The 24,845-nt window shown below is 54.6% G+C and overlaps 1 protein-coding gene across 2 annotated transcripts in view; it reads right to left on the reverse strand.

Moving 5' to 3' along the window:
• Positions 1 to 1,834: 1,834 nt before the first annotated feature.
• prpf3 (PRP3 pre-mRNA processing factor 3 homolog (yeast)) overlaps positions 1,835 to 24,845 on the reverse strand; it is a 45,430-nt gene continuing 22,419 nt past the window's right edge. For both annotated transcript variants that reach the window (XM_070868536.1, XM_070868537.1), the window contains exons 8-16: positions 24,363 to 24,529; positions 19,801 to 19,883; positions 14,364 to 14,507; positions 14,162 to 14,261; positions 10,336 to 10,449; positions 9,164 to 9,282; positions 8,251 to 8,334; positions 4,775 to 4,836; positions 1,835 to 3,445 (exon numbers count right to left, since the gene is read on the reverse strand). In XM_070868536.1, coding sequence (XP_070724637.1) covers positions 3,296 to 3,445; positions 4,775 to 4,836; positions 8,251 to 8,334; positions 9,164 to 9,282; positions 10,336 to 10,449; positions 14,162 to 14,261; positions 14,364 to 14,507; positions 19,801 to 19,883; positions 24,363 to 24,529 — 1,023 coding nt within the window. In that variant the 3' untranslated portion in view covers positions 1,835 to 3,295. The remainder of the gene's footprint in view (positions 3,446 to 4,774; positions 4,837 to 8,250; positions 8,335 to 9,163; positions 9,283 to 10,335; positions 10,450 to 14,161; positions 14,262 to 14,363; positions 14,508 to 19,800; positions 19,884 to 24,362; positions 24,530 to 24,845) is intronic.

Here is a 24,845-nt window from a genome sequence, read left to right on the forward strand (position 1 = left end):
CCCCACACAAACACGGGAGGTGGATAAATGAAACATTCAAATGGTGTGGGAGACGGGCAGAGGAATGGGACTAAAGGGAGAGCTAGCACAAGCTTGAGGGATCAAATGGCAATATTCTTTCCCCCAAAGGGCTGCGGATGGTGGAGGTCAATTGAAATTTTCAATGCCGTGGTCGATAGATATTTATTGCTCGAGGATAATAAGGGATATGGAGTCGAGGTACAATCTAATAGAATAACGGAACAGGCTCGAGGGGCTGAATGGGCCCCCTCCTGTTCCTGTGTAACAGGCTCGAGGGGCTGAATGGGCCTCCTCCTGTTCCTGTGTAACAGGCTCGAGGGGCTGAATGGGCCTCCTCCTGTTCCTGTGTAACAGGCTCGAGGGACTGAATGGGCCTCCTCCTGTTCCTGTGTAACAGGCTCGAGGGGCTGAATGGGCCTCCTCCTGTTCCTGTGTAACAGGCTCGAGGGGCTGAATGGGCCTCCTCCTGTTCCTGTGTAACAGGCTCGAGGGGCTGAATGGGCCTCCTCCTGTTCCTGTGTAACAGGCTCGATGGGCTGAATGGGCCTCCTCCTGTTCCTGTGTAACAGGCTCGAGGGGCTGAATGGGCCTCCTCCTGTTCCTGTGTAACAGGCTCGAGGGGCTGAATGGGCCTCCTCCTGTTCCTGTGTAACAGGCTCGAGGGGCTGAATGGGCCTCCTCCTGTCCCTGTGTAACAGGCTCGAGGGGCTGAATGGGCCTCCTCCTGTTCCTGTGTAACAGGCTCGAGGGGCTGAATGGGCCTCCTCCTGTTCCTGTGTAACAGGCTCGAGGGGCTGAATGGGCCTCCTCCTGTTCCTGTGTAACAGGCTCGATGGGCTGAATGGGCCTCCTCCTGTTCCTGTGTAACAGGCTCGATGGGCTGAATGGGCCTCCTCCTGTTCCTGTGTAACAGGCTCGATGGGCTGAATGGGCCTCCTCCTGTTCCTGTGCTACAGGCTCAAGGGACTGAATGGGCCTCCTCCTGTTCCTGTGTAACAGGCTCGAGGGGCTGAATGGGCCTCCTCCTGTTCCTGTGCTACAGGCTCAAGGGACTGAATGGGCCTCCTCCTGTTCCTGTGCTACAGGCTCAAGGGACTGAATGGGCCTCGCCTGTCCCTATTTTGAGCCCTAGGGCATATTGAAAGTTATTCACCTTTCACCACCGGGGATGAATAATGGATCAGGCATGATGCAACCGTGCTGAACTGCTACTGAGACAGTCTGCAAAACACTGCATAACCACTTTAGAAAAAAATACTTAGTCTTTATTATGAAACTCCAAGCTGTAACCCTTGACAGCACTGAATCACATCGGGGCAGCTCCTCGTCTCTTTACAGCCTGTTGACACGCGGAGGTTTTCTCATTAAAGGTAACGATTGGTTGTTAATGTGAGATTAATCAGGTAGAGCACAGGACGAAAGGATGCAATGGTCACCTTCGAGCATTGAGGGCCACTAACTAAATCAGCATTCCTCAGAGTGCGCAATTCCACATTAAACATCTCTCCCCTCCCCGAGGCTAGTACAAAACTCCCCTGGGCTGGTTAGATAGAGTAAATCTCCCACTACACTGTCCCATCAAACACTCCCAGGGCAGGTACAGCACGGGGTTAGATACAGAGTAAAGCTCCCTCTACACTGTCCCATCAAACACTCCCAGGGCAGGTACAGCACGGGGTTAGATACAGAGTAAAGCTCCCTCTACACTGTCCCATCAAACACTCCCAGGGCAGGTACAGGGGGTTAGATACAGAGTAAAGCTCCCTCTACACTGTCCCATCAAACACTCCCAGGGCAGGTACAGGGGGTTAGATACAGAGTAAAGCTCCCTCTACACTGTCCCATCAAACACTCCCAGGGCAGGTACAGGGGGTTAGATACAGAGTAAAGCTCCCTCTACACTGCCCCAACAACCTGCCTTAACCCCAGGATCAGAAACAGCAACACCGTGATAGTTACAGCTCTCACGCAAACAGCCGTGGGCCGCTCAAACGTGCTGATGTGTGCCCAGTCCCCCTCAGGGCTACGATTGGCCTGAACGCGTTGCATTCGGGGCCGGTATAGCCAGCAGAGAGGGGAGATTTTTTCACCCGGCCCCCATCAGCCAAGATGCTGTTACTCCAGGCAGCCAACCACTGGAACCACCACCCCCTCTCACCGGCAACTCCGCGCAAAAGAACAAGAATATTTTGGGGAGGTGGGACCGAAGAGATAAAATAACAAGAGAGACGGTCGTTGGAAATTTAAAAGAAACACTGCATTTTCAGCAGAACTTTGCCCAAACCACATTCATCTTGCCTTTTGGAAGGACAGCACACGTATACTGTCGGTGAAAGTGCCCTCATTAAACATCCCAATCGCACTCAGCACTGAAAGCGATGGTCTCTGCACTGACAAGCCCCCTTAAAAAAAAAGATAAACTTTATGGACAATTTATCTATTTTTTTTTCCCCCGCATGGTTTTAATCCGACATGAAGCACAATGCCTCAGGTTCGGAGCTGCATTAGCCGGTCTCAGCTAATGAAATTAGCCTCAGCACCCTTTGGGGGGGGGGGGGGGGGGGGCTCTGCCAGGCTTGATCGCGATCCGAAGCCCATGTGCTGGGGGGGGGGGGGGGGGGGAGCAATTGGCCGCGACGCACACACAGTCGAATAGCTCTCCGCCCGGACGCAGGCGTAAAGAGCGTCCTCTCAGTTCCCGGGGCGGACCGTCACAGCCCGTGAAACCCGTACCCCACTAAGAGTCTTTAAAGGGTTAGCTACAGGGAGGGCCCGCGGAAGATAAGAAGCTGTGTGGATACAATTAACCTTAAACATCACGGAGAATCACAGCTCTCAAAACTGATTGTAAAAGGCTTGATGAGATCTGCCGATCCCTCCCTCCCTGCCCCTCCCTTTAAACCTGACCGCCTACTATTCCACTTTTGGACCACTCAATATTTTTCCCGCTACTTTTGCTTATACCAGATCTATCCTCTCTGCCGATATTCATTTTACTTTCAAAAGGAACTGCACACCTTTCAGTTTCCCTGCGTGCTCTGTACACATCATGGCCGTGCAGATAATGAGCGCACGGATGGCAGCTGTATCTAGAAGTGGAGAGAATATTGAATCCTGTAATTTTTGGATCAGAGCACCTTGGAACACCTGGCCATGTTTCTCAGATCCAGGTGAAAACCCATTTTTAAGCCAAGACTTCTCCTCAACCCCAACACCCGTGAAAAATCCCATACTGCCAATCAGTCCGAAGATGCGGATCGCAAGATTTGGGCCCTCAGTCCTCTGTAACCTCCAGCACCGATTCACTGATGGCCAGATCCCAGTACTGTTCCACTCCGTGTTTCTTGAAATGCTCCCGCGCCATGCTCTCTGTCGGACACTGCTTGAATTTCATGTCACCGAAGCTCCTTTCCTTTGCCGTTCCCTGGTGGGAGAGAGAGGCGCGCACACAAAGATTTCAGTGTCTCCGATTGACAAATCTGCGAGCAGCTGCAAGACTTCCTGTACAACCGTCGCTTCTCATTCACTTCCATCGCACCCAACAGGGTCCTTTGCAAAGAAGTTTGCTCCCGCTGACAACTTGCATTTACACAGCGCTGTTAAAGTAGTACAACGTGCCGCGGCGCTTCACGGGAGGCGTTATCAAATTTGACACCGAGCCGCATAACGAGATATTAGGGTCAGGGGACCAAAAGCTGGGAGGTTTTAAGGGGCGTCTTAAAAGAGGAGAGAGAGGCGGAGAGGTTTAGGGAGGGAGTTCCAGAGCTTGGGGCCCAGGCAGCTGAAGGCACGGCCACCGATGGTGGAGCGATTATAATCGGGGGATGGGCAAAAGGCCAGAATTGGAGGAGCGCAGAGATCACGGGGGGATTGTAGGGCTGGAGGAGGTTACAGAGATAGGGAGGGGTGTAGGGGCTGGAGGAGGTTACAGAGATAGGGAGGGGTGTAGGGGCTGGAGGGGGTTACAGAGATAGGGAGGGGTGTAGGGGCTGGAGGAGGTTACAGAGATAGAGAGGGGTGTAGGAGGTTACAGAGGGAGGGGTGTAGGGGCTGGAGGAGGTTACAGAGATAGGGAGGGGTGTAGGGGCTGGAGGAGGTTACAGAGATAGGGAGGGGTGTAGGGGCTGGAGGAGGTTACAGAGATAGGGAGGGGTGTAGGGGCTGGAGGAGGTTACAGAGATAGGGAGGGGTGTCGGGGCTGATCAGGGCTTCCCCCGACAGCTCTGTGGGGAGAGGGGCCAGCCTGTATACAGTGACGTTGAGCCATATCTCTGTGCTGTTGGTGTCTCTGCGCTGCAGTTACACCCCAGTTATGGGGGGCTGGGTGGGGAACACCCAGGGTTGCAGGTCCTGTTTTACAGCGACCTGGCCGAGTCAGCAAGGACAGGAACAGTCACGGCTCGGACGCCTCCCGGGGTCGGACACCTCCCGGGGTCGGACGGCCTCCCGGGGTCGGACGGCCTCCCGGGGTCGGACGGCCTCCCGGGGTCGGACGGCCTCCCGGGGTCGGACGGCCTCCCGGGGTCGGACGGCCTCCCGGGGTCGGACGGCCTCCCGGGGTCGGACGGCCTCCCGGGGTCGGACGGCCTCCCGGGGTCGGACGGCCTCCCGGGGTCGGACGGCCTCCCGGGGTCGGATACCTCCCGGGGTCGGATACCCTGCCAACAAAGACCCTTGCCCCTGGGCTTGAGTATAACAAACAAATCGAGCGGCCTCCCCGGTCAGTAATAACTGCAATAAAACCGCTCCTTACCTCCCACACCAACACGCACTTGTTCATCTTCTTGACCACCTCATCGTCCGATCCATCGTCATCTGTGGGGAAGACCAGAAGCTCAAGATTATACGCCCCAGGACTGAAAATTAACTGGGCAGATTCTCAGCGCAGTGAACAGCAATCAACAACAACGTGTATTTATATAGCGCCTTTAACGTAGTGAAATGTCCCGAGGCGCTTCAGAGGAGTATCGGGAGATTAAAAATTGACACCGAGCCTCACAAATAAAAATTAGCGCAGGTGACCAAAAACTTGGGTGGGTTTTAAGGAGCGCCGTGAAGGAGGAGAGAGAGGCGGAGAGGTTTAGGGAGGGAGTGCCAGAGCTTGGGGCCCAGGCAGCTGAAGGCACGGCCACCGATGGTGGAGCGATGGAAATCAGGGATGGTCAGGTGGGCAGAATTAGAGGAGCGCAGACATCTCGGAGGCTGTGGGGCTGGAGGAGGTTACAGAGATAGGGAGGGGTATCGGGGCTGGAGGAGGTTACAGAGATAGGGAGGGGTATAGGGGCTGGAGGAGGTTACAGAGATAGGGAGGGGTATCGGGGCTGGAGGAGGTTACAGAGATAGGGAGGGGTATAGGGGCTGGAGGAGGTTACAGAGATAGGGAGGAGTATCGGGGCTGGAGGAGGTTACAGAGATAGGGAGGGGTGTAGGGGGTTACAGAGATAGGGAGGGGTGTAGGGGCTGAAGGAGGTTACAGAGATAGGGAGGGGTGTAGGGGCTGGAGGAGGTTACAGGGATAGGGAGGGGTGTAGGGGCTGGAGGTTGTTACAGGGATAGGGAGGGGTGTAGGATTTTGGAGGAGGTTACAGGGATAGGGACGGGTGTAGGGGCTGGAGGAGGTTACAGAGATAGGGAGGGGTATAGGGGCTGGAGGAGGTTACAGGGATAGGGAGGGGTGTAGGGGCTGGAGGAGGTTACAGAGATAGGGAGGGGTGTAGGGGCTGGAGGAGGTTACAGAGATAGGAAGGGGTATAGGGGCTGGAGGAGGTTACAGGGATAGGGAGGGGTGTAGGGGCTGGAGGAGGTTACAGAGATAGGGAGGGGTGTAGGGGCTGGAGGAGGTTACAGAGATAGGGAGGGGTATAGGGGCTGGAGGGGGTTACAGAGATAGGGAGGGGTGTAGGTGGTTACAGAGATAGGGAGGGACAAGGGTCATGGAGGGATCTGAAAACAAGGATGAGAATTTTGAAATCGAGGCGTTGCTTAACCGGGAGCCAATGTAGGTCAGTGAGCACAGGGGGTGATGGGTGAGCGGGACTTGGTGCGAGTTAGGACACGGGGGAGCGAGCACAGGGGGTGATGGGTGAGCGGGACTGGGTGCGAGTTAGGACACGGGGGCAGTGAGCACAGGGGGTGATGGGTGAGCGGGACTTGGTGCGAGTTAGGACACGGGGCAGCGAGCACAGGGGGCGATGGGTGAGCGGGACTCGGTGCGAGTTAGGACACGGGTCCTGGCCCAGTCCCCACACATCCACGGACTCAGGAGCGGGTCTCCTTCACTGTGGCTCGGTTAGAATCAGAGAAATTTACAGCACGGGAGGAGGCCATTTCGACCCATCGTGCCCGCGCTGGTCAACCAAGAGCTACCCGGCCTAATCGCACTTTTCCGTTCTCGGTCCATAGCCTGTGGGTTACGGCACTTCAAGTGCACATCCAGGTACTTTTTAAATGTGGTGAGGGTTTCTGCCTCTGCCACCCTTTCAGGCAGTGAGTTCCAGACCCCCACCACCCTCTGGGTAAAGACATTTCCCCTCAAATCCCCTCTAAACCTCCCCCCAATTACTTTCAATCTCTGCCCCCTGGTTGTTGACCCCTCTGCCAAGGGAAACGGGTCCGTCCTATCCACTCTATCCAGGCCCCTCATCATTTTATACACCTCAATCAGGTCTCCCCTCAGCCTCCTCTGTTCCAAAGAAAACAACCCCAGCCTATCCAATCTTTCCTCATCGCTAAAATTCTCCAGTCCAGGTAACATCCTGGTAAATCTCCTCTGTACCCTCTCCAGTGCAACATCCTGGTAAATCTCCTCTGTACCCTCTCCAGTGCAACATCCTGGTAAATCTCCTCTGTACCCTCTCCAGTGCAACATCCTGGTAAATCTCCTCTGTACCCTCTCCAGTGCAACATCCTGGTAAATCTCCTCTGTACCCTCTCTAGTGCAACATCCTGGTAAATCTCCTCTGTACCCTCTCTAGTGCAACATCCTGGTAAATCTCCTCTGTACCCTCTCCAGTGCAACATCCTGGTAAATCTCCTTTGCACCCTCTCTAGTGCAACATCCTGGTAAATCTCCTCTGCACCCTCTCCAGTGCAACATCCTGGTAAATCTCCTCTGCACCCTCTCTAGTGCAACATCCTGGTAAATCTCCTCTGTACCCTCTCTAGTGCAACATCCTGGTAAATCTCCTTTGCACCCTCTCTAGTGCAACATCCTGGTAAATCTCCTCTGTACCCTCGCCAGTGCAAATCACATCTTTCCTGTAATGTGGTGACCAGAACTGCACGCAGTACTCCAGCTGTGGCCTAACCAGTGTTTGATATAGTTCAAGCATAACCTCCCTGCTCTTGTATTCTGTGCCTCGGCTAATCAAGGTTCTGGGCCCAGGACTGTTCGGCTCAACTGCAAACCCGGCCTGTCCCTTTAAGGCCGCTGCTCCGAATAGGCAAGTGCAGCTGATTGCAGTGCACAGTTGCACAGCACAGGAGGTGGCCATTCAGCCCACCTTGCCTCTGCCAGCTCGTCGAAAGAGCTGTCCAGTGAGACCCACTCCTGCCTCTACACGAGGCCAGTCTGTGGGGTATTGCCGCTGTAATATTCAGGCTGTACATCAGTGACTTTTGCTTTTACCCTGCCGCTGATTTAACTGATACTTCGAGAGCCCGCCCCCAGCAGTTACACCTCAATATTGTTCTGAGGAAGGGTTGAGCAGGTTGGGCCTGTACTCATTGCAGTTTAGAAGAATGAGAGGGGATCTTATTGAAGCGTACAAGATTCTGAGGGGGCTGGACAAGGTAGATGCAGAGAGGATGTTTCCCCTCGTGAGGGAATCGAGAACTAGGGGGCATAGTCTCAGAATAAGGGCTCGCCCATTTAAGACGGAGATGAGGAGGAATTTCTTCTCTCAGAGGGTTGTAAATCTGTGGAATTCTCTGCCCCAGAGAGCTGTGGGGGCTGGGTCATTGAATATATTTAAGGCGGAGATAGGCAGATTTTTGAGCGATAAGGGAGTGAAGGGTTATGGGGAGCGGGCGGGGAAGTGGAGCTGAGTCCATGATCGGATCAGTCCATGGTCGTATTAAATGGCGGAGCAGGCTCGAGGGGCCGAATGGCCGACTCCTGCTCCTAGTACTTTTGTTCCAGCGCTGCTACTGCGACGACAGGCCCGTACGCACAAGCATGTTCTACAACTTTCACTGCCCCTCCGGTTCGAACACGCCCCCCCGACTCACCATCATCCCGGGAGCTCGCTGTCTGCTCAGCCCACTTAATACGATGCAGCATCAATCGCTTGAATTTCTTCTGCGCCTTCGGACCTGAATAAACAAAACCGGCAACACCTCAAAACCATGATTCTCGGCTCCTGAACCCACCCTCCCCCAACCTGATGGTGCAGACACTTCCAGGGCAGGTACAGGGGGTTAGATACAGAGTAAAGCTCCCTCTACACTGTCCCATCAAACACTCCCAGGGCAGGTACAGGGGGGTTAGATACAGAGTAAAGCTCCCTCTACACTGTCCCATCAAACACTCCCAAGGCAGGTACAGGGGGTTAGATACAGAGTAAAGCTCCCTCTACACTGTCCCCATCAAACACTCCCAGGGCAGGTACAGGGGGTTAGATACAGAGTAAAGCTCCCTCTACACTGTCCCATCAAACACTCCCAGGGCAGGTACAGGAGGTTAGATACAGAGTAAAGCTCCCTCTACACTGTCCCATCAAACACTCCCAGGGCAGGTACAGCACGGGGTTAGATACAGAGTAAAGCTCCCTCTACACTGTCCCATCAAACACTCCCAGGGCAGGTACAGCACGGGGTTAGATACAGAGTAAAGCTCCCTCTACACTGTCCCATCAAACAATCCCAGGGCAGGTACAGGGGGTTAGATACAGAGTAAAGCTCCCTCTACACTGTCCCATCAAACACTCCCAGGGCAGGTACAGGGGGTTAGATACAGAGTAAAGCTCCCTCTACACTGTCCCATCAAACACTCCCAGGGCAGGTACAGGGGGTTAGATACAGAGTAAAGCTCCCTCTACACTGTCCCATCAAACACTCCCAGGGCAGTTACAGGGGGTTAGATACAGGGGGAGACATTCGGCCCATCTACCCGGGCTGGGCTGGAGCCCCCACAGTTGCTCACCTCCTTCCACCACCACCACGTTGACGTCCTTGTGCAGGACCACTGTTCCCGTCAGGTACAGCTGTCCCGCGTTGGTTTCCACCTTGAACTTCTTCGCCGAGTTGCTCAGATTACGGATTCTATAAGTAATGGACGATGATCCGTGTTAGTGCAATTCCAGGGGTAGTGCGGCTGCTACTCAACACAGTGCCCCGAATACCACCCTCCTTATCGATCGGGAGAGATAATTACACTCACACTGTTGTACTGAGGGAGCGCCGCTCCGCACTGTCGGAGCGGCAGTACTGAAGGAGCACCGCACTGTCGGAGGGGCAGTACTGAGGGAGTGCCGCACTGTCGAAGGGGCAGTACTGAGGGAGCGCCGCACTGTCGGAGCGGCAGTACTGAAGGAGCACCGCACTGTCGGAGGGGCGGTACTGAGGGAGTGCCGCACTGTCGAAGGGGCAGTACTGAGGGAGCCCCGCACTGTCGGAGGGGCAGTGCTGAGGGAGTGCCACTCTGCGCTGTCGGAGGGGCAGTACTGAGGGAGCGCCGCACTGTCGGAGGGGCAGTACTGAGGGAGTGCCGCACTGTCGGAGTGGCAGTACTGAGGGAGCGCCACACTGTCGGAGGGGCAGTACTGAGGGAGCGCCACACTGTCGGAGGGGCAGTGCTGAGGGAGTGCCACTCTGCGCTGTCGGAGGGGCAGTACTGAGGGAGCGCCGCACTGTCGGAGGGGCAGTACTGAGGGAGCGCCACACTGTCGGAGGGGCGGTACTGAGGGAGCGCCACACTGTCGGAGGGGCGGTACTGAGGGAGCGCCGCACTGTCGGAGGTGCGGTACTGAGGGAGCGCCACTCTGTCGGAGGGGCGGTACTGAGGGACTACACCTGCTCCTATTTCTTATGAAAGGGGGAAATGAAATATAAAGTAGCCGGTATTCCTGCACGTAATCACCAGGCGGCCCACCCGCTTTGCTGAAGAGCGGGAGGATTTCGGGATCGGCGGGGGTGTGACGCCCCCCACAGTCGAAGAGCTCCCACGACAGCCCGCGCGAAAAACGACGCCCATTTCGGGCGATGAGCGGGAGGGCACTGAGCCTCACCACCTCAGAGATGGGGGGGGGTAACGTTGGGACACCTATCCCCCATCAAAATCTCCCCCCCCCCCCCCCAGAAGAAAGCTATGCTCACCGATAGACGGCGATGTGGGCGCCCAGGCACACGTCCTCCTTCAGTTTCTTCATCTTCTTCTCCCTCCGCTGGTCGGCCGTCAGTTTACGCGCGCTGTTGGCGTCCTGGTGGGCTCTGGCGGCAGAGAGAACACATCGTGGGCGAGACCCGTTGGCAGTCCGCGCGATTCCTCCCCCACCCCCCCGGCCCGCGACTCCCCCCCCCCCCCTGTACCCTCCCCCCACGCGCTCCACCTTTCGGTCACCGTACCCCAAGCTCTGTCGCGGTCTCTCTGACCCAACCCCCCCTTCCCCAACACCAACGGCTCGCCCCCCCCCCTGCCTCATGCCCACACAACCACCCACACTACACTCTCGCCCGCCATCGATCCCTCCCGCTCTCTCTCTCTCCTTCCCACACAAAGAATCTGCGATGGGATATAGACAGGCTCAGTGAGTGGGGGAAAAAATTTGGCAGGTGGAATATAACCTGGGAAAATGTGAGGTTATCCTCATATCTGGTAGGAAGAATAAAAAAACTAATTATAGTTTAAATGGAGAAAGATTGCAAAGTGCTGCAGTACAGCGGGACCTGGGGGGTACTTGTGCATGAAACACAAAAGGTTAGGATGCAGGTACAGCAAGTGATCAGGAAGGCCAATGGTATCTTGGCCTTTATTGCAAAAGGGGATGGAGTATAAAAGCAGAGAAGTCCTGCGATAACTGTACAGGGTATTGGTGAGGCCACACCTGGAGTACTGCGTGCAGTTTTGGTCTCCGTATTTAAGGAGGGATATACTTGCATTGGAGGCAGTTCAGAGAAGATTCACTCAGTTGATTCCTGAGCTGAGGGGGTTTGTCTTGTGAGGAAAGGTTGAGCAGGTTGGGCCTGTTCTCATTGGAGTTTCGAAGAATGAGAGGTGATCTTATCGAAACGTATATGATTCTGAGGGGGCTGGACAGAGTAGATGCAGAGAGGATGTTTCCCCTCGTGGGGGAATCTAGAACTAGGGGGCACATAGTCTCAGAATTTAAGATGGCGATGAGGAGGAATTTCTTCTCTCAGAGGGTTGTAACTCTGTGGAATTCTCTGCCTCAGAGAGCTGTGGAGGCTGGGACATTGAAGATATTTAAGGTGGAGATAGACAGATTTTTGAACGATAAGGGAGTCGAGGGTTACGGGGAGCGGGCGGGGAAGTGGAGCTGAGTCCATGATCAGATCAGCCATGATCTTATTAAATGGCGGAGCAGGCTCGAGGGGCCGTATGGCCGACTCCTGCTCCTCGTTCTTATGTTATGTTCCCCCATCCCGTCTACCTATCCCCGCTCCCCCCCCATCCATTCCATTCCATTGCAGATTATCTGAATGGTGACAGATTAGGAAAAGGGGAGGTGCAACGAGACCTGGGTGTCATGGTACATCAGTCATTGAAAGTTGGCATGCAGGTACAACAGGCAGTGGAGGCAGCAAATGGTATGTTGGCCTTCATAGCGAGGGGATTTGAGTATAGGAGCAGGGAGGTCTTACTGCAGTTGTACAGGGCCTTGGTGAGGCCTCACCTGGAATATTGTGTTCAGTTTTGGTCTCCTAATCTGAGGAAGGGCGTTCTTGCTATTGAGGGAGTGCAGCGAAGGTTCACCAGACTGATTCCAGGGATGGCAGGACTGACATATGAGGAGAGACTGGATCGACTAGGCTTATATTCACTGGAATTTAGAAGAATGAGGGGATCTCATAGAAACATATAAAATTCTGACGGGATTGGACAGGTTAGATACAGGAAGAATGTTGGGGAAGTCCAGAACCAGGGGACACAGTCTAAGGATAAGGGGTAAGCCATTTAGGACCGAGATGAGGAGAAACTTCTTCACTCAGAGAATTGTGAACCTGTGGAATTCTCGACCGCAGAGAGTTGTTGAGGCCAGTTCGTTGGATATATTCAAAAGGGAGTTAGATGTGGCCCTTACGGCTAAAGGGATCAAGGGGTATGGAGAGAAAGCAGGAATGGGGTACTGGGGGAATGATCAGCCATGATCACATTGAATGGCCTGCTCCTGCACCTATTTTCTGTTTCTCTGCCTCTTGCCCAACACCTAGTCAGGAACGCAGGGCTAAAAGGTGGGAAGTGATGCTAAACCTGTATAAAACACTGACTGGTTAAGCACCCAGCTGGAGTATTGTAGCCAATTCTGGGCACCATGGAGAAGGGTCAGAGGGCAAAGATTTCAGGTGATTGGCAAAAGAATCGGAGGCGATACGAGGAAAGAATTCTCGTGATCGGGAACGTGCTGCCTGAAAGGGCGGTGGGAGCAGGTTCAATAATAACTTTCAAAAGGGGGAATTGGATCAATACTCGAAAAGAATGAATTTGCAGGGCTACGGAGAAAGAGGAGAGTGAAAAAGACTTGCATTTCTATAGCGCCTTTCACGTCCACCGGACGTCCCAAAGCACTTTACAGCCAATGACGTACTTTTGGAGTGCCATTACTGTTGTAATGTGGGAAACGCGGCAGCTCAATTTACGCACAGCAAGCTCCCACAAACAGAATATGATAATGACCCGGATCATCTGTTTTAGTGATGTTGGTTGAGGGATAAATATTGGCCCCAGGACACCGGGGAGAACTCCCCCTGCTCTTCTTCCAATAGTGGCCCCGGGATCTTTTACATCCACCCGAGAGGGCAGACGGGGCCTCGGTTTAACGTCTCATCAGAAAGATAGCACCTCCGACAGTGCGGCGCTCCCTCAGTACCGCCTCTCCGACAGTGCGGTGCTCCCTCAGTACTGCTCCTCCGACAGTGCGGCGCTCCCTCAGTACTGCCCGTCCGACAGTGCGGCGCTCCCTCAGTACTGCCCCTCCGACAGTGCGGCGCTCCCTCAGTACTGCCCCTCCGACAGTGCGGCGCTCCCTCAGTACTGGCGGCGCTCCCTCAGTACTGCTCCTCCGACAGTGCGGCGCTCCCTCAGTACTGCCCCTCCGACAGTGCGGCGCTCCCTCAGTACTGCCCCTCCGACAGTGCGGCGCTCCCTCAGTACTGCCCCTCCGACAGTGCGGCGCTCCCTCAGTACTGCCCCTCCGACAGTGCGGTGCTCCCTCAGTACTGCCCCTCCGACAGTGCGGCACTCCCTCAGTACTGCCCCTCCGACAGTGCGGCGCTCCCTCAGTACTGCCCCTCCGACAGTGCGGCACTCCCTCAGTACTGCCCCTCCGACAGTGCGGTGCTCCCTCAGTACTGCCCCTCCGACAGTGCGGTGCTCCCTCAGTACTGCCCCTCCGACAGTGCGGCGCTCCCTCAGTGCGGCGCTCCCTCAGTGCGGCGCTCCCTCAGTACTGCCCCTCCGACAGTGCGGCGCTCCCTCAGTGCGGCGCTCCCTCAGTACTGCCCCTCCGACAGTGCGGCACTCCCTCAGTACTGCCCCTCCGACAGTGCGGCGCTCCCTCAGTACTGCCCCTCCGACAGTGCGGCGCTCCCTCAGTACTGCGCTCCCTCAGCACTGCACTGGGAGTGTCAGCCTAGATTTACGTGCTCAAGTCCCTGGAGTTGGACTCGAACCCACAACCTTCTGAGTGTGTTGCCCAGAGCCACAGCTGACACTCTAATTGTGGCACGGACTGCATCGCTCTTGCAAAGAGCCGGCACGAGCGCGATGGGCCCAGTGGCCTCCTTCGGTGCCGTGCGATTCCCTGGACCATAGGCAGCCCTGCCTGCACCCCTACTCTGCACCCTTCCCCTCTCCCCAGCACCCAGCTGTCCCTGCGAGCTGTCCACTCCACACCCACCCCGACACGGGATTTCGGACCATCGCCCCTACACCCCCCCTCCAAAACGCCTTGCGCCCACTTACTTTAGCCTCTTTGCCATCTGTGCCCGGACGTGAGCCTCGACCTTGGTGGGGTCCTGTACGGCTTCCGTGCCCAGCACCCGCATCAGATTGGATATTCGCACTGGAGTGAGAGAGAGAGAGAGAGAGAAGGGGCGCGGTTAGGAGGCGGGGTGAATGGCGGCCAGGAGTGTGGGCGGGGGGGCGGGGGGCACAGGGTCCTTACCCTTGGGCTCAGGCGGTGGCATCAGCCCCAGGCGGATCTTTTCCTGCATCTCCTTCAGGCCCTCTCGCCTTGTCTGCCGGCGAAGTTTCTTCTGTTCCTTCTTGGTCAGGTAAACGCCGAGCGTCACGGGCTTGTCCGTGTCGACTGTGCAGCAGGCGGGGGGGGGGGGGGGGGGGGGGGGGGGGGGGGGGGGGGGGAGAGAAAACAAAGAGCACCGATCAGTCCCAGGCCCGACGCAGGAGGGGGGGGGAAAATCACTCAGCAGCGGGGGTTCCGGAGACGCGAGCAGGGGCAGCCGCGCGAACGCCACAAACACGGGGTTTATAACACGCACTGTCGGAGGGGCAGTACTGAGGGAGCGCCGCACTGTCGGAGGGGCGGTACTGAGGGAGCGCCGCACTGTCGGAGGGGCAGTACTGAGGGAGCCCCGCACTGTCGGAGGGGCAGTACTGAGGGAGCGCCGCACTGTCGGAGGGGCAGTACTGAGGGAGCGCCGCACTGTCGGAGGGGCGGTACTGAGGGAGCGCCGCACTGTCGGAGGGGCGGTGCTGAGGGAGCGCCGCACTGTCGGAGGGGCAGTGCTGAGGGAGCGCCGCACTGTCGGAGGGGCAGTACTGAGGGAGCGCCGCACTGTCGGAGGGCCGCACTGTCGGAGGGGCGGTACTGAGGGAGCGCCGCACTGTCGGAGGGGCGGTGCTGAGGGAGCGCCGCACTGTCGGAGGGGCAGTACTGAGGGAGCGCCGCACTGTCGGAGGGGCAGTACTGAGGGAGCGCCGCACTGTCGGAGGGGCAGTACTGAGGGAGTGCCGCACTGTCGGAGGGGCAGTACTGAGGGAGTGCCGCACTGTCGGAGGGGCAGTACTGAGGGAGCCCCGCACTGTCGGAGGGGCGGTACTGAGGGAGCGCCGCACTGTCGGAGGGGCAGTACTGAGGGAGCGCCGCACTGTCGGAGGGGGCAGTACTGAGGGAGTGCCGCACTGTCGGAGGGGCAGTACTGAGGGAGCGCCGCACTGTCGGAGGGGCAGTACTGAGGGAGTGCCGCACTGTCGGAGGGGCGGTACTGAGGGAGCAGCGCACTATCGGAGGGGCAGTACTGAGGGAGTGCCGCACTGTCGGAGGGGCAGTACTGAGGGAGTGCCGCACTGTCGGAGGGGCAGTACTGAGGGAGTGCCGCACTGTCGGAGGGGCAGTACTGAGGGAGTGCCGCACTGTCGGAGGGGCAGTACTGAGGGGGGTGCCGCACTGTCGGAGGGGCAGTACTGAGGGAGTGCCGCACTGTCGGAGGGGCGGTACTGAGGGAGTGCCGCACTGTCGGAGGGGCGGTACTGAGGGAGTGCCGCACTGTCGGAGGGGCAGTACTGAGGGAGTGCCGCACTGTCGGAGGGGCAGTACTGAGGGAGTGCCGCACTGTCGGAGGGGCAGTACTGAGGGAGTGCCGCACTGTCGGAGGGGCGGTACTGAGGGAGTGCCGCACTGTCGGAGGGGCGGTACTGAGGGAGTGCCGCACTGTCGGAGGGGCAGGACTGAGGGAGCGCCGCACTGTCGGAGGGGCAGGACTGAGGGAGCGCCGCACTGTCGGAGGGGCAGTACTGAGGGAGCGCCGCACTGTGGGAGGGGCAGTACTGAGGGAGCATAGAAACATAGAAAATAGGTGCAGGAGTAGGCCATTCGGCCCTTCGAGCCTGCACCACCATTCAATATGATCATGGCTGATCATTCCCCAGTACCCCATTCCTGCTTTCTCTCCATATCCCTTGATCCCTTTAGCCGTAAGGGCCATATCTAACTCCCTCTTGAATATATCTAACGAATTGGCCTCAACAACTTTCTGTCGTAGAGAATTCCACAGGTTCACAATTCTCTGAGTAAAGAAGTTTCTCCTCATCTCGGTCCTAAATGGCTTACCCCTTATCCTTAGACTGTGACCCCTGGTTCTGGACTTCTCCAACATCGGGAACATTCTTCCCGCATCTAACCTGTCCAGTCCCGTCCCGTCAGAATTCTATACGTTTCTATGAGATCCCCTCTCATCCTTCTAAACTCCAGTGAATACAGGCCCACTCGATCCAGTCTCTCCTCATATGTCAGTCCTGCCATCCCAGGAATCAGTCTGGTGAACTTTCGCTGCACTCCCTCAATAGCAAGCACGTACTTCCTCAGATTAGGAGACCAAAACTGAACACAATATTCCAGGTGAGGCCTCACCAAGGCCCTGTACAACTGCAGTAAGACCTCCCTGCTCCTATACTCAAATCCTCTCGCTATGAAGGCCAACATACCATTTGCCTTCTTCACCCCCTGCTGTACCTGCATGCCAACTTTCAGTGACTGATGTACCATGACACCCAGGTCTCGTTACACCTCCCCTTTTACTAATCTGCCGCCATTCAGATAACATTCTGCCTTCATGTTTTTGCCCCCAACCTGGATAACCTCACATTTATCCACATTATACTGTATCTGCTGTGCATTTGCCCACTCACCTAACCTGTCCAAGTCACCCTGCAGCCTCTTAGCGTCCTCCTCACAGCTCACACCGCCACCCAGCTCAGTGTCGTCTGCAAACTTGGAGATATTACACTCAATTCCTTTATCTAAATCATTGATGTATATTGTAAATAGCTGGGGTCCCAGCACTGAGCCCTGAGGCACTCCACTAGTCACTGCCTGCCATTCTGAAAAGGACCCGTTTATCCCGACTCTCTGCTTCCTGTCTGCCAACCAGTTCTCTATCCACATCAGTACATTATCCCCAATACCATGCGCTTTGATTTTGCACACCAATCTCTTGTGTGGGACCTTGTCAAAAGCCTTTTGAAAGTCCAAATACACCACATCCACTGGTTCTCCCTTGTCCACTCTGCTAGTTACATCCTCAAAAAATTCCAGAAGATTCGTCAAGCATGATTTCCCTTTCATAAATCCATGCTGACTCGGTCCGATCCTGTCACTGCTTTCCAAATGCGCTGCTATTTCCTCCTTAATGATTGATTCCAACATTTTCCCCACTACTGATGTCAGGCTAACCGGTATATAATTACCCGTTTTCTCTCTCTCCCTCCTTTTTTAAAATGTGGTGTTACATTAGCTACCCTCCAGTCCATGGGAACTGATCCAGAGTCGATAGACTGTTGGAAAATGATCACCAATGCATCCACTATTTCTAGGACCACTTCCTTAAGTACTCTGGGATGCAGACTATCAGGCCCCAGGGATATATCAGTCTTCAATCCCATCAATTTCCCAAACACAATTTCCCTCCTAATAAGGATATCCTTCAGTTCCAGACCCACTGTCCCCTCGTACCTTTGGAAGGTTATTTGTGTCTTCCTTCGTGAAGACAGAACCGAAGTATTTGTTCAATTGGTTTGCCATTTCTTTGTTCCCCATTATAAATTCACTTGAATCCGACTGCAAGGGACCTACATTTGTCTTCATTAATATTTTTCTCTTCACATATTTATAGAATCTTTTGCAGTCAGTTTTTATGTTCCCTGCAAGCTTCCTCTTGTACTCTATTTTCCCCCACTTAATTAAACCCTTTGTTCTCCTCTGCTGAATTCTAAATTTCTCCCAGTCCTCAGGTTTGTTGCTTTTTCTGGCCAATTTATATGCCTCTTCCTTGGATTTAACACTATCCTTAATTTCCCTTGTTAGCCACGGTTGAGCCACCTTCCCTGTTTTATTTTTACTCCAGACAGGGATGTACAATTGCTGAAGTTCATCCATGTGATCTTTAAATGTTTGCCATTGTTTATCCACCGTCAACCCTTTAAGTATCCTCTGCCAGTCAATTCTAGCCAATTCACACCTCATACCGTCGAAGTTACCTTTCCTTAAGTTCAGGACCCTAGTTTCCAAATTAACTGTGTCACACTCCATCTTAATAAAGAATTCTACCATATTATGGTCACTCTTCCCCAAGGGGCCTCGCACAACAAGATTGCTAATTAGTCCCTTCTCATTACACATCACCCAGTCTAGGATGGCCAGCTCCCTGGTTGGTTCCTCGACATATTGGTCTAGAAAACCATCCCTAATACACTCCAGGAAATCCTCCTCCATCGTATTGCTACCAGTTTGGTTAGCCCAATCTATATGTAGATTAAAGTCGCCCATGATAACTGCTGTACCTTTATTGCACACATCCCGTATTTCTTGTTTGATGCTGTCCCCAACCTCACTACTACTGTTTGGTGGTCTGTACACAACTCCCACTAGCGTTTTCTGCCTTTTGGTATTCCGCAGCTCCACCCATACAGATTCCACATCATCCAAGCTAATGTCCCTCCTTACTATTGCATTAATTTCCTCTTTAACCAGCAACGCCACCCCACCTCCTTTTCCTTTCTGTCTATCCTTCCTAAATGTTGAATACCCCTGGATGTTGAGTTCCCAGCCTTGGTCACCCTGGAGCCATGTCTCCGTGATGCCAATTACATCATATCCGTTAACTGCTATCTGCGCAGTTAATTCATCCACCGTATTCCGAATACTCCTCGCATTGAGGCACAGAGCCTTCAGGCTTGTCTTTGTCTTCAGAGTGCCGCACTGTCGGAGGGGCAGCACTGAGGGAGCGCTGCAATGTCGGAGGGGCAGTGCTGAGGGAGTGCCGCACTGTCGGAGGGGCAGTACTGAGGGAGCGCCGCACTGTCGGAGGGGCGGTACTGAGGGAGCGCCGCACTGTCGGAGGGGCGGTACTGAGGGAACGCCGCACTGTCGGAGGGGCGGTACTGAGGGAACGCCGCACTGTCGGAGGGGCGGTACTGAGGGAGCGCCGCACTGTCGGAGGGGCGGTACTGAGGGAGCGCCGCACTGTCGGAGGGGCGGTACTGAGGGAGCGCCGCACTGTCGGAGGGGCTGTACTGAGGGAGCGCCGCACTATCGGAGGGGCAGTACTGAGGGAGCGCCGCACTGTTGGAGGTGCTGTCTGTCGGATGAGACGATAAACCGAGGCCCCGTCTGCCCTCTCGGGTGGATGTAAAAGATCCCGGGGCCACTATTGGAAGAAGAGCAGGGGGAGTTCTCCCCGGTGTCCTGGGGCCAATATTTATCACTCAACCAACATCACTAAAACAGACGATCCGGGTCATTATCACATTGTGGTGTGTGGGATCTTGCTGTGCGTAAATTGGCTGCCGCGGTTCCCACAATACAACAGTGAGCACCCTTTTTTTAAAAAATACTTAATTGGTTCTAAAGCGATTGGGACATCCCGTACTTGTGACAGGTGCTATAGAAATGCAATTTTTCCTTAATCAGCTAAAACTTACTGACCAGGCTCACATGACAGCTTATCGGAACTGGCACCTTGAGGAGAGAAAATTAGGGTATGGCGATGAGAGGGGAAAAAGTGCGACTCGCTCAATCCCTCCCACTGCCCCTGCGCGCCCCTGACCCAGTGACGTGAATACTAAAACCCCAGTCGTGTACATACCTGGAGGGCTGATCTGTGTCGGATGTTCAACGAGGTTCGTGATCCCGTGAAAATTCTGTTCACTGGACAGGTTATCTGGAGACCTGCGTGTGCAGACACAGTGTTCAAATTCAAGACAAGGGAGAGAGACGAAAGACAGAGAAACATGAGATAGCAGATGGGTACAGATTTGCCAGCGATCCCGCTCTCCCCTTGTTATATACAAGTGTTCGCCTCACCGCACTGCCTCACCGCAGTATCTATTGCACGCTCTCTGGCCGGGGAGAGCACGAGTCGCTATCAGGCGAGAGCCAGGATCAGAGCTGGTGTGGCCCCACTCCCCACTGCCTCCGACACTGGCTGCCTAGACTCGTATACAAACAGCCACTCGGGCCACACACCAAAGGGCTAGAGGCCCCAAGGGTCGGGATAAGTGGTTCATTCTCGGGTTGGCCATCAGTAACTAGTGGGGTGTCGCAGGGATCAGTGCTGGGGCCCCAACTATTTACAATCTACATCAACGACTTGGAAGAAGGGACTGAGTGTAACGTAGCCAAGTTTGCTGACGATACAAAGATGGGAGGAAAAGCAATGTGTGAGGAGGACACAAAAAATCTGCAAAAGGGACAGAGACAGGCTCAGTGAGTGGGCAAAAATTTGTCAGATGGAGTATAATGTCGGAAAGTGTGAGGTCATGCACTTTGGCAGAAAAAAAATCAAAGAGCAAGTTATTATTTAAATGGAGAAAGATTGCAAAGTGCTGCAGTACAGCGGGACCTGGGGGTCACTTGTGCATGAAACACAAAAGGTTAGTATGCAGGTACAGCAAGTGATCAGGAAGGCCAATGGTATCTTGGCCTTTATTGCAATGGGGATGGAGTATAAAAGCAGGGAAGTCTTGCTACAGCTATACAGGGTATTGGTGAGGCCACACCTGGAATACTGCGTGCAGTTTTGGTTTCCATATTTACGAAAGGATATACTTGCTTTGGAGGCAGTTCAGAGAAGGTTCACTCGGTTGATTCCGGGGATGAGGGGGTTGACTTATGAGGAAAGGTTGAGTAGGTTGGGCCTCTACTCATTGGAATTCAGAAGAATGAGAGGTGATCTTATCGAAACATATCAGATTATGAGGGGGCTTGACAAGGTGGATGCAGAGAGGATGTTTCCACTGATGGGGGAGACTAGAACTAGGGGGCATGGTCTTAGAATAAGGGGCCGCCCATTTAAAACTGAGATGAGGAGGAATTTCTTGAGAGTTGTAAATCTGTGGAATTCGCTGCCTCAGAGAGCTGTGGAAGCTGGGACATTGAATAAATTTAAGACAGAAATAGACAGTTTCTTAACCGATAAGGGGATAAGGGGTTATGGGGAGCGGGCGGGGAAGTGGAGCTGAGTCCATGATCGGATCAGCCATGATCGTATTAAATGGCGGAGCAGGCTCGAGGGGCCGAATGGCCGACTCCTGCCCCTATTTCTTATGTTCTTATGTAAGGGAGCCCGGACCCCAGCAGCACTGATGGTGCCGGAGGAGGAGGAAACAAGAATGTTGGGGAAATACTGCTACAGTGAGAGGGAGATAGAGGAGCAAATATGTCGGCAAATTTCTAAGAAGTGCAAAAACCATAGGACAGCAATAGTCGGGGATTTCAACTATCCCAATATTAACTGGGACACAATTCATGTGAAGGGCATAGAGGGTGCGGAATTTTTAAAATGCATTCAAGAGAACGTTTTGAGCCAGTTTGTCGCAGGCCCAACGTGAGGGGCGATTCTGGATTCAGTTTCAGGGAATGAAGCTGGGCAGGAGGAAGGGGTATCAGTGGGAGAGCATTTAGGTGCTAGTGATCATAATTCAGCTAGATTTAAGGTGGTTATGGAAAAGGACCAGGAATAACCAACTTTGCCAAGCTGAGAAGTGATTTGGCCACAGTGGACTGGAAACAGCTACTTGATGGCAAATCAGTGTCAGAGCAGTGGGGAGGCATTCAAGGAGGGTATAGGGCAAGGATTCTGGATTTCAGGCGTTTAATTTTCTTGACTGAAATCCCGAAAACCCCCAAAACCGGCACGGACTTGGTGCCGAGGATTCCGGATTGCAGGCGCTGTACCTGTATCAGAGAATCACAGAGATTTACAGCACGGAAGGAGGCCATTTCGGCCCATCGAGTCCGCGACGGCTGACAAAGAGCCATCCAGCCTAATCCCACATTCCAGCTCTCGATCCGTAGCCCTGCAGGTTACGGCACTTCATAGAAACATAGACAATAGGTGCAGGAGCAGGCCATTCGGCCCTTCGAGGCTGCACCACCATTCAATAAGATCATGGCAGATCATTCCCTCAGTACCCCTTTCCTGCTTTCTCCCCATACCCCTCGATCCCTTTAGCCTTAAGGGCCACTTCTAACTCCCTTTCGAATATATCCAATGAATTGGCCTCAACAACTTTCTGCGGTAGAGAATTCCACAGGTTCACCACTCTCTGGGTGAAGAAGTTTCTCCTCATCTCGGTCCTAAATGGCTTACCCCTTATCCTTAGACTGTGAGCCCTGGTTCTGGACTTCCCCAACATCGGGAACATTCTTCCTGCATCTAACCTGTCCAGTCCCGTCAGAATTTTATATGTTTCTATGAGATTCCCTCTCATTCTTCTAAATTCCAGTGAATATAAACCCAATCGATCCAATCTCTCCTCATATGTCAGTCCTGCCATCCCGGGAATCAGTCTGGTGAACCTTCACTGCACTCCCTCAATAGCAAGAATGTCCTTCCTCAGGTTAGGAGACCAAAACTGAACACAATACTCCAGGTGAGGCCTCACCAAGGCCCTGTGCAACTGCAGTATATATAGTGAGACACAAGGTATCGGGATTGTGTGGGACAGGCTCGATGGACTAGATGGTCTTGATCTGTCTGTGATCGTTTGTATGTTCGTAACACAGTTTGCAATAATTGTTTCCTGCAGTACTGCCCGCCAGCAGTAGATGGCGGCGCTGCACCACACTTTGGGTGAAGCCAGTGAATTGTGCGCCAAGGCTGCCATCTGGTGGTAGGTGGCTGAAAATGCAGCTTTCCAGGGCACTCTCTGCTCCCACTGTATTCCCTGGAATTTAGATGGTTAAGGGGCGATTTGGTTGAAGCTTTCAAGATATTAAGTCAACTGATTGAGAGAATCTATTCCCGGTGATTGGGGAGTCTAGGACCAGGGGGCAGAGCGTATAAATTAGAGCCAGACCTTTCAGGAGTGAAGTTAGGAAACATTTCTACATACAAAGGGTGGCAGAGGTTTGGAACTCTCTCTCCCACAAACGGCAATTGATGCTGGGTCAATTATTAGCTTTAAATCTGAGATTGATAGATTTTTGTTAACCAAGGTATGAATGGATATGGCCCCAAGGCGGGTATATGGAGTTAGGTCACACATCAGCCACGATCTCATTGAACAGGCTCGAGGGGCTGAATGGGCCTCCTCCTGTTCCTGTGTAACAGGCTCGAGGGGCTGAATGAGCCTCCTCCTGGTCCTGTGTAACAGGCTCGAGGGGCTGAATGGGCCTCCTCCTGTTCCTGTGTAACAGGCTCGAGGGGCTGAATGGGCCTCCTCCTGTTCCTGTGTAACAGGCTCGAGGGGCTGAATGGCCTCCTCCTGTTCCTGTGCAACAGGCTCGAGGGGCTGAATGGGCCTCCTCCTGTTCCTGTGTAACAGGCTCGAGGGGCTGAATGGGCCTCCTCCTGTTCCTGTGTAACAGGCTCGAGGGACTGAATGGGCCTCCTCCTGTTCCTGTGTAACAGGCTCGAGGGGCTGAATGGGCCTCCTCCTGTTCCTGTGTAACAGGCTCGAGGGGCTGAATGGGCCTCCTCCTGTTCCTGTGTAACAGGCTCGAGGGGCTGAATGGGCCGCCTCCTGTTCCTGTGTAACAGGCTCGAGGGGCTGAATGGGCCTCCTCCTGTTCCTGTGTAACAGGCTCGAGGGACTGAATGGGCCTCCTCCTGTTCCTGTGTAACAGGCTCGAGGGGCTGAATGGGCCTCCTCTTGTTCCTGTGTAACAGGCTCAAGGGGCTGAATGGGCCTCCTCCTGTTCCTGTGTAACAGACTCGAGGGACTGAATGGGCCTCCTCCTGTTCCTGTGTAACAGGCTCGAGGGGCTGAATGGGCCTCCTCTTGTTCCTGTGTAACAGGCTCAAGGGGCTGAATGGGCCTCCTCCTGTTCCTGTGTAACAGGCTCGAGGGACTGAATGGGCCTCCTCCTGTTCCTGTGTAACAGGCTCGAGGGGCTGAATGGGCCTCCTCCTGTTCCTATGTTTCTCCCCGGAGCGCTCAGTCTCGCACGCCTCACAGGTCTGTCTTGCACCGCCCCGCGGCCGATTTCGAAGCAGCGTCGGCAGTTAAGCGGGCCCGCGGGAGGGCGGCCGCGAGGGAGGGAGTGTGTGCTCGGTTGTTGGAGGGTGTGAGGCGCTGTGACATCTGATCCTACAGACCCCCCCCTCACACCGTCCGACAGTCGCACATTCCCTCAGCCCTCCTCGGGAGAGTGGGGGGGGGGGGGGAAAGAGTATCCGGGACAGTGACCCAGCTTGGAACTCACAGCTCAATGCCTCCATGGATAATGTAGGAGTCCCACCACTCGATCTCCGGCACCTCCCCCTCCCTCAGCTCCTTCTTGGGGGCGATCAGGGCCAACTTGGTCGAGGTCTGGATGCCCGTTTTCTTGGCCGCCTGTGCGATCTCGGTCTGTAGTTTCTCCAGCTGTGCCTGGAGGTGGAACGGGGAGGGCTGTGTTAATGATACACTTCCAGCGTCTTGCTCAAACCCTGCACCTCCCCCTCCCCTAGATGGTCTCTCCCTCCACTCCTCCCCAAGATGGTCTCTCCCTCCCCTTACCATGCTCCTCCCCGGGATTCTTTTACTCATAGAAACATAGAAACAAGGTGCAGGAGTAGGCCATTCGGCCCTTCGAGCCTGCACCGCCATTCAATATGATCATGGCTGATCATTCCCTCAGTACCTCTTTCCTGCTTTCTCTCCATACCCCTTGATCCCTTTAGCCATAAGGGCCACATCTAACTCC

Source organism: Pristiophorus japonicus, chromosome 30, assembly GCF_044704955.1.
Source record: "Pristiophorus japonicus isolate sPriJap1 chromosome 30, sPriJap1.hap1, whole genome shotgun sequence".
Classification (NCBI taxonomy): domain Eukaryota; kingdom Metazoa; phylum Chordata; class Chondrichthyes; family Pristiophoridae; genus Pristiophorus; species Pristiophorus japonicus.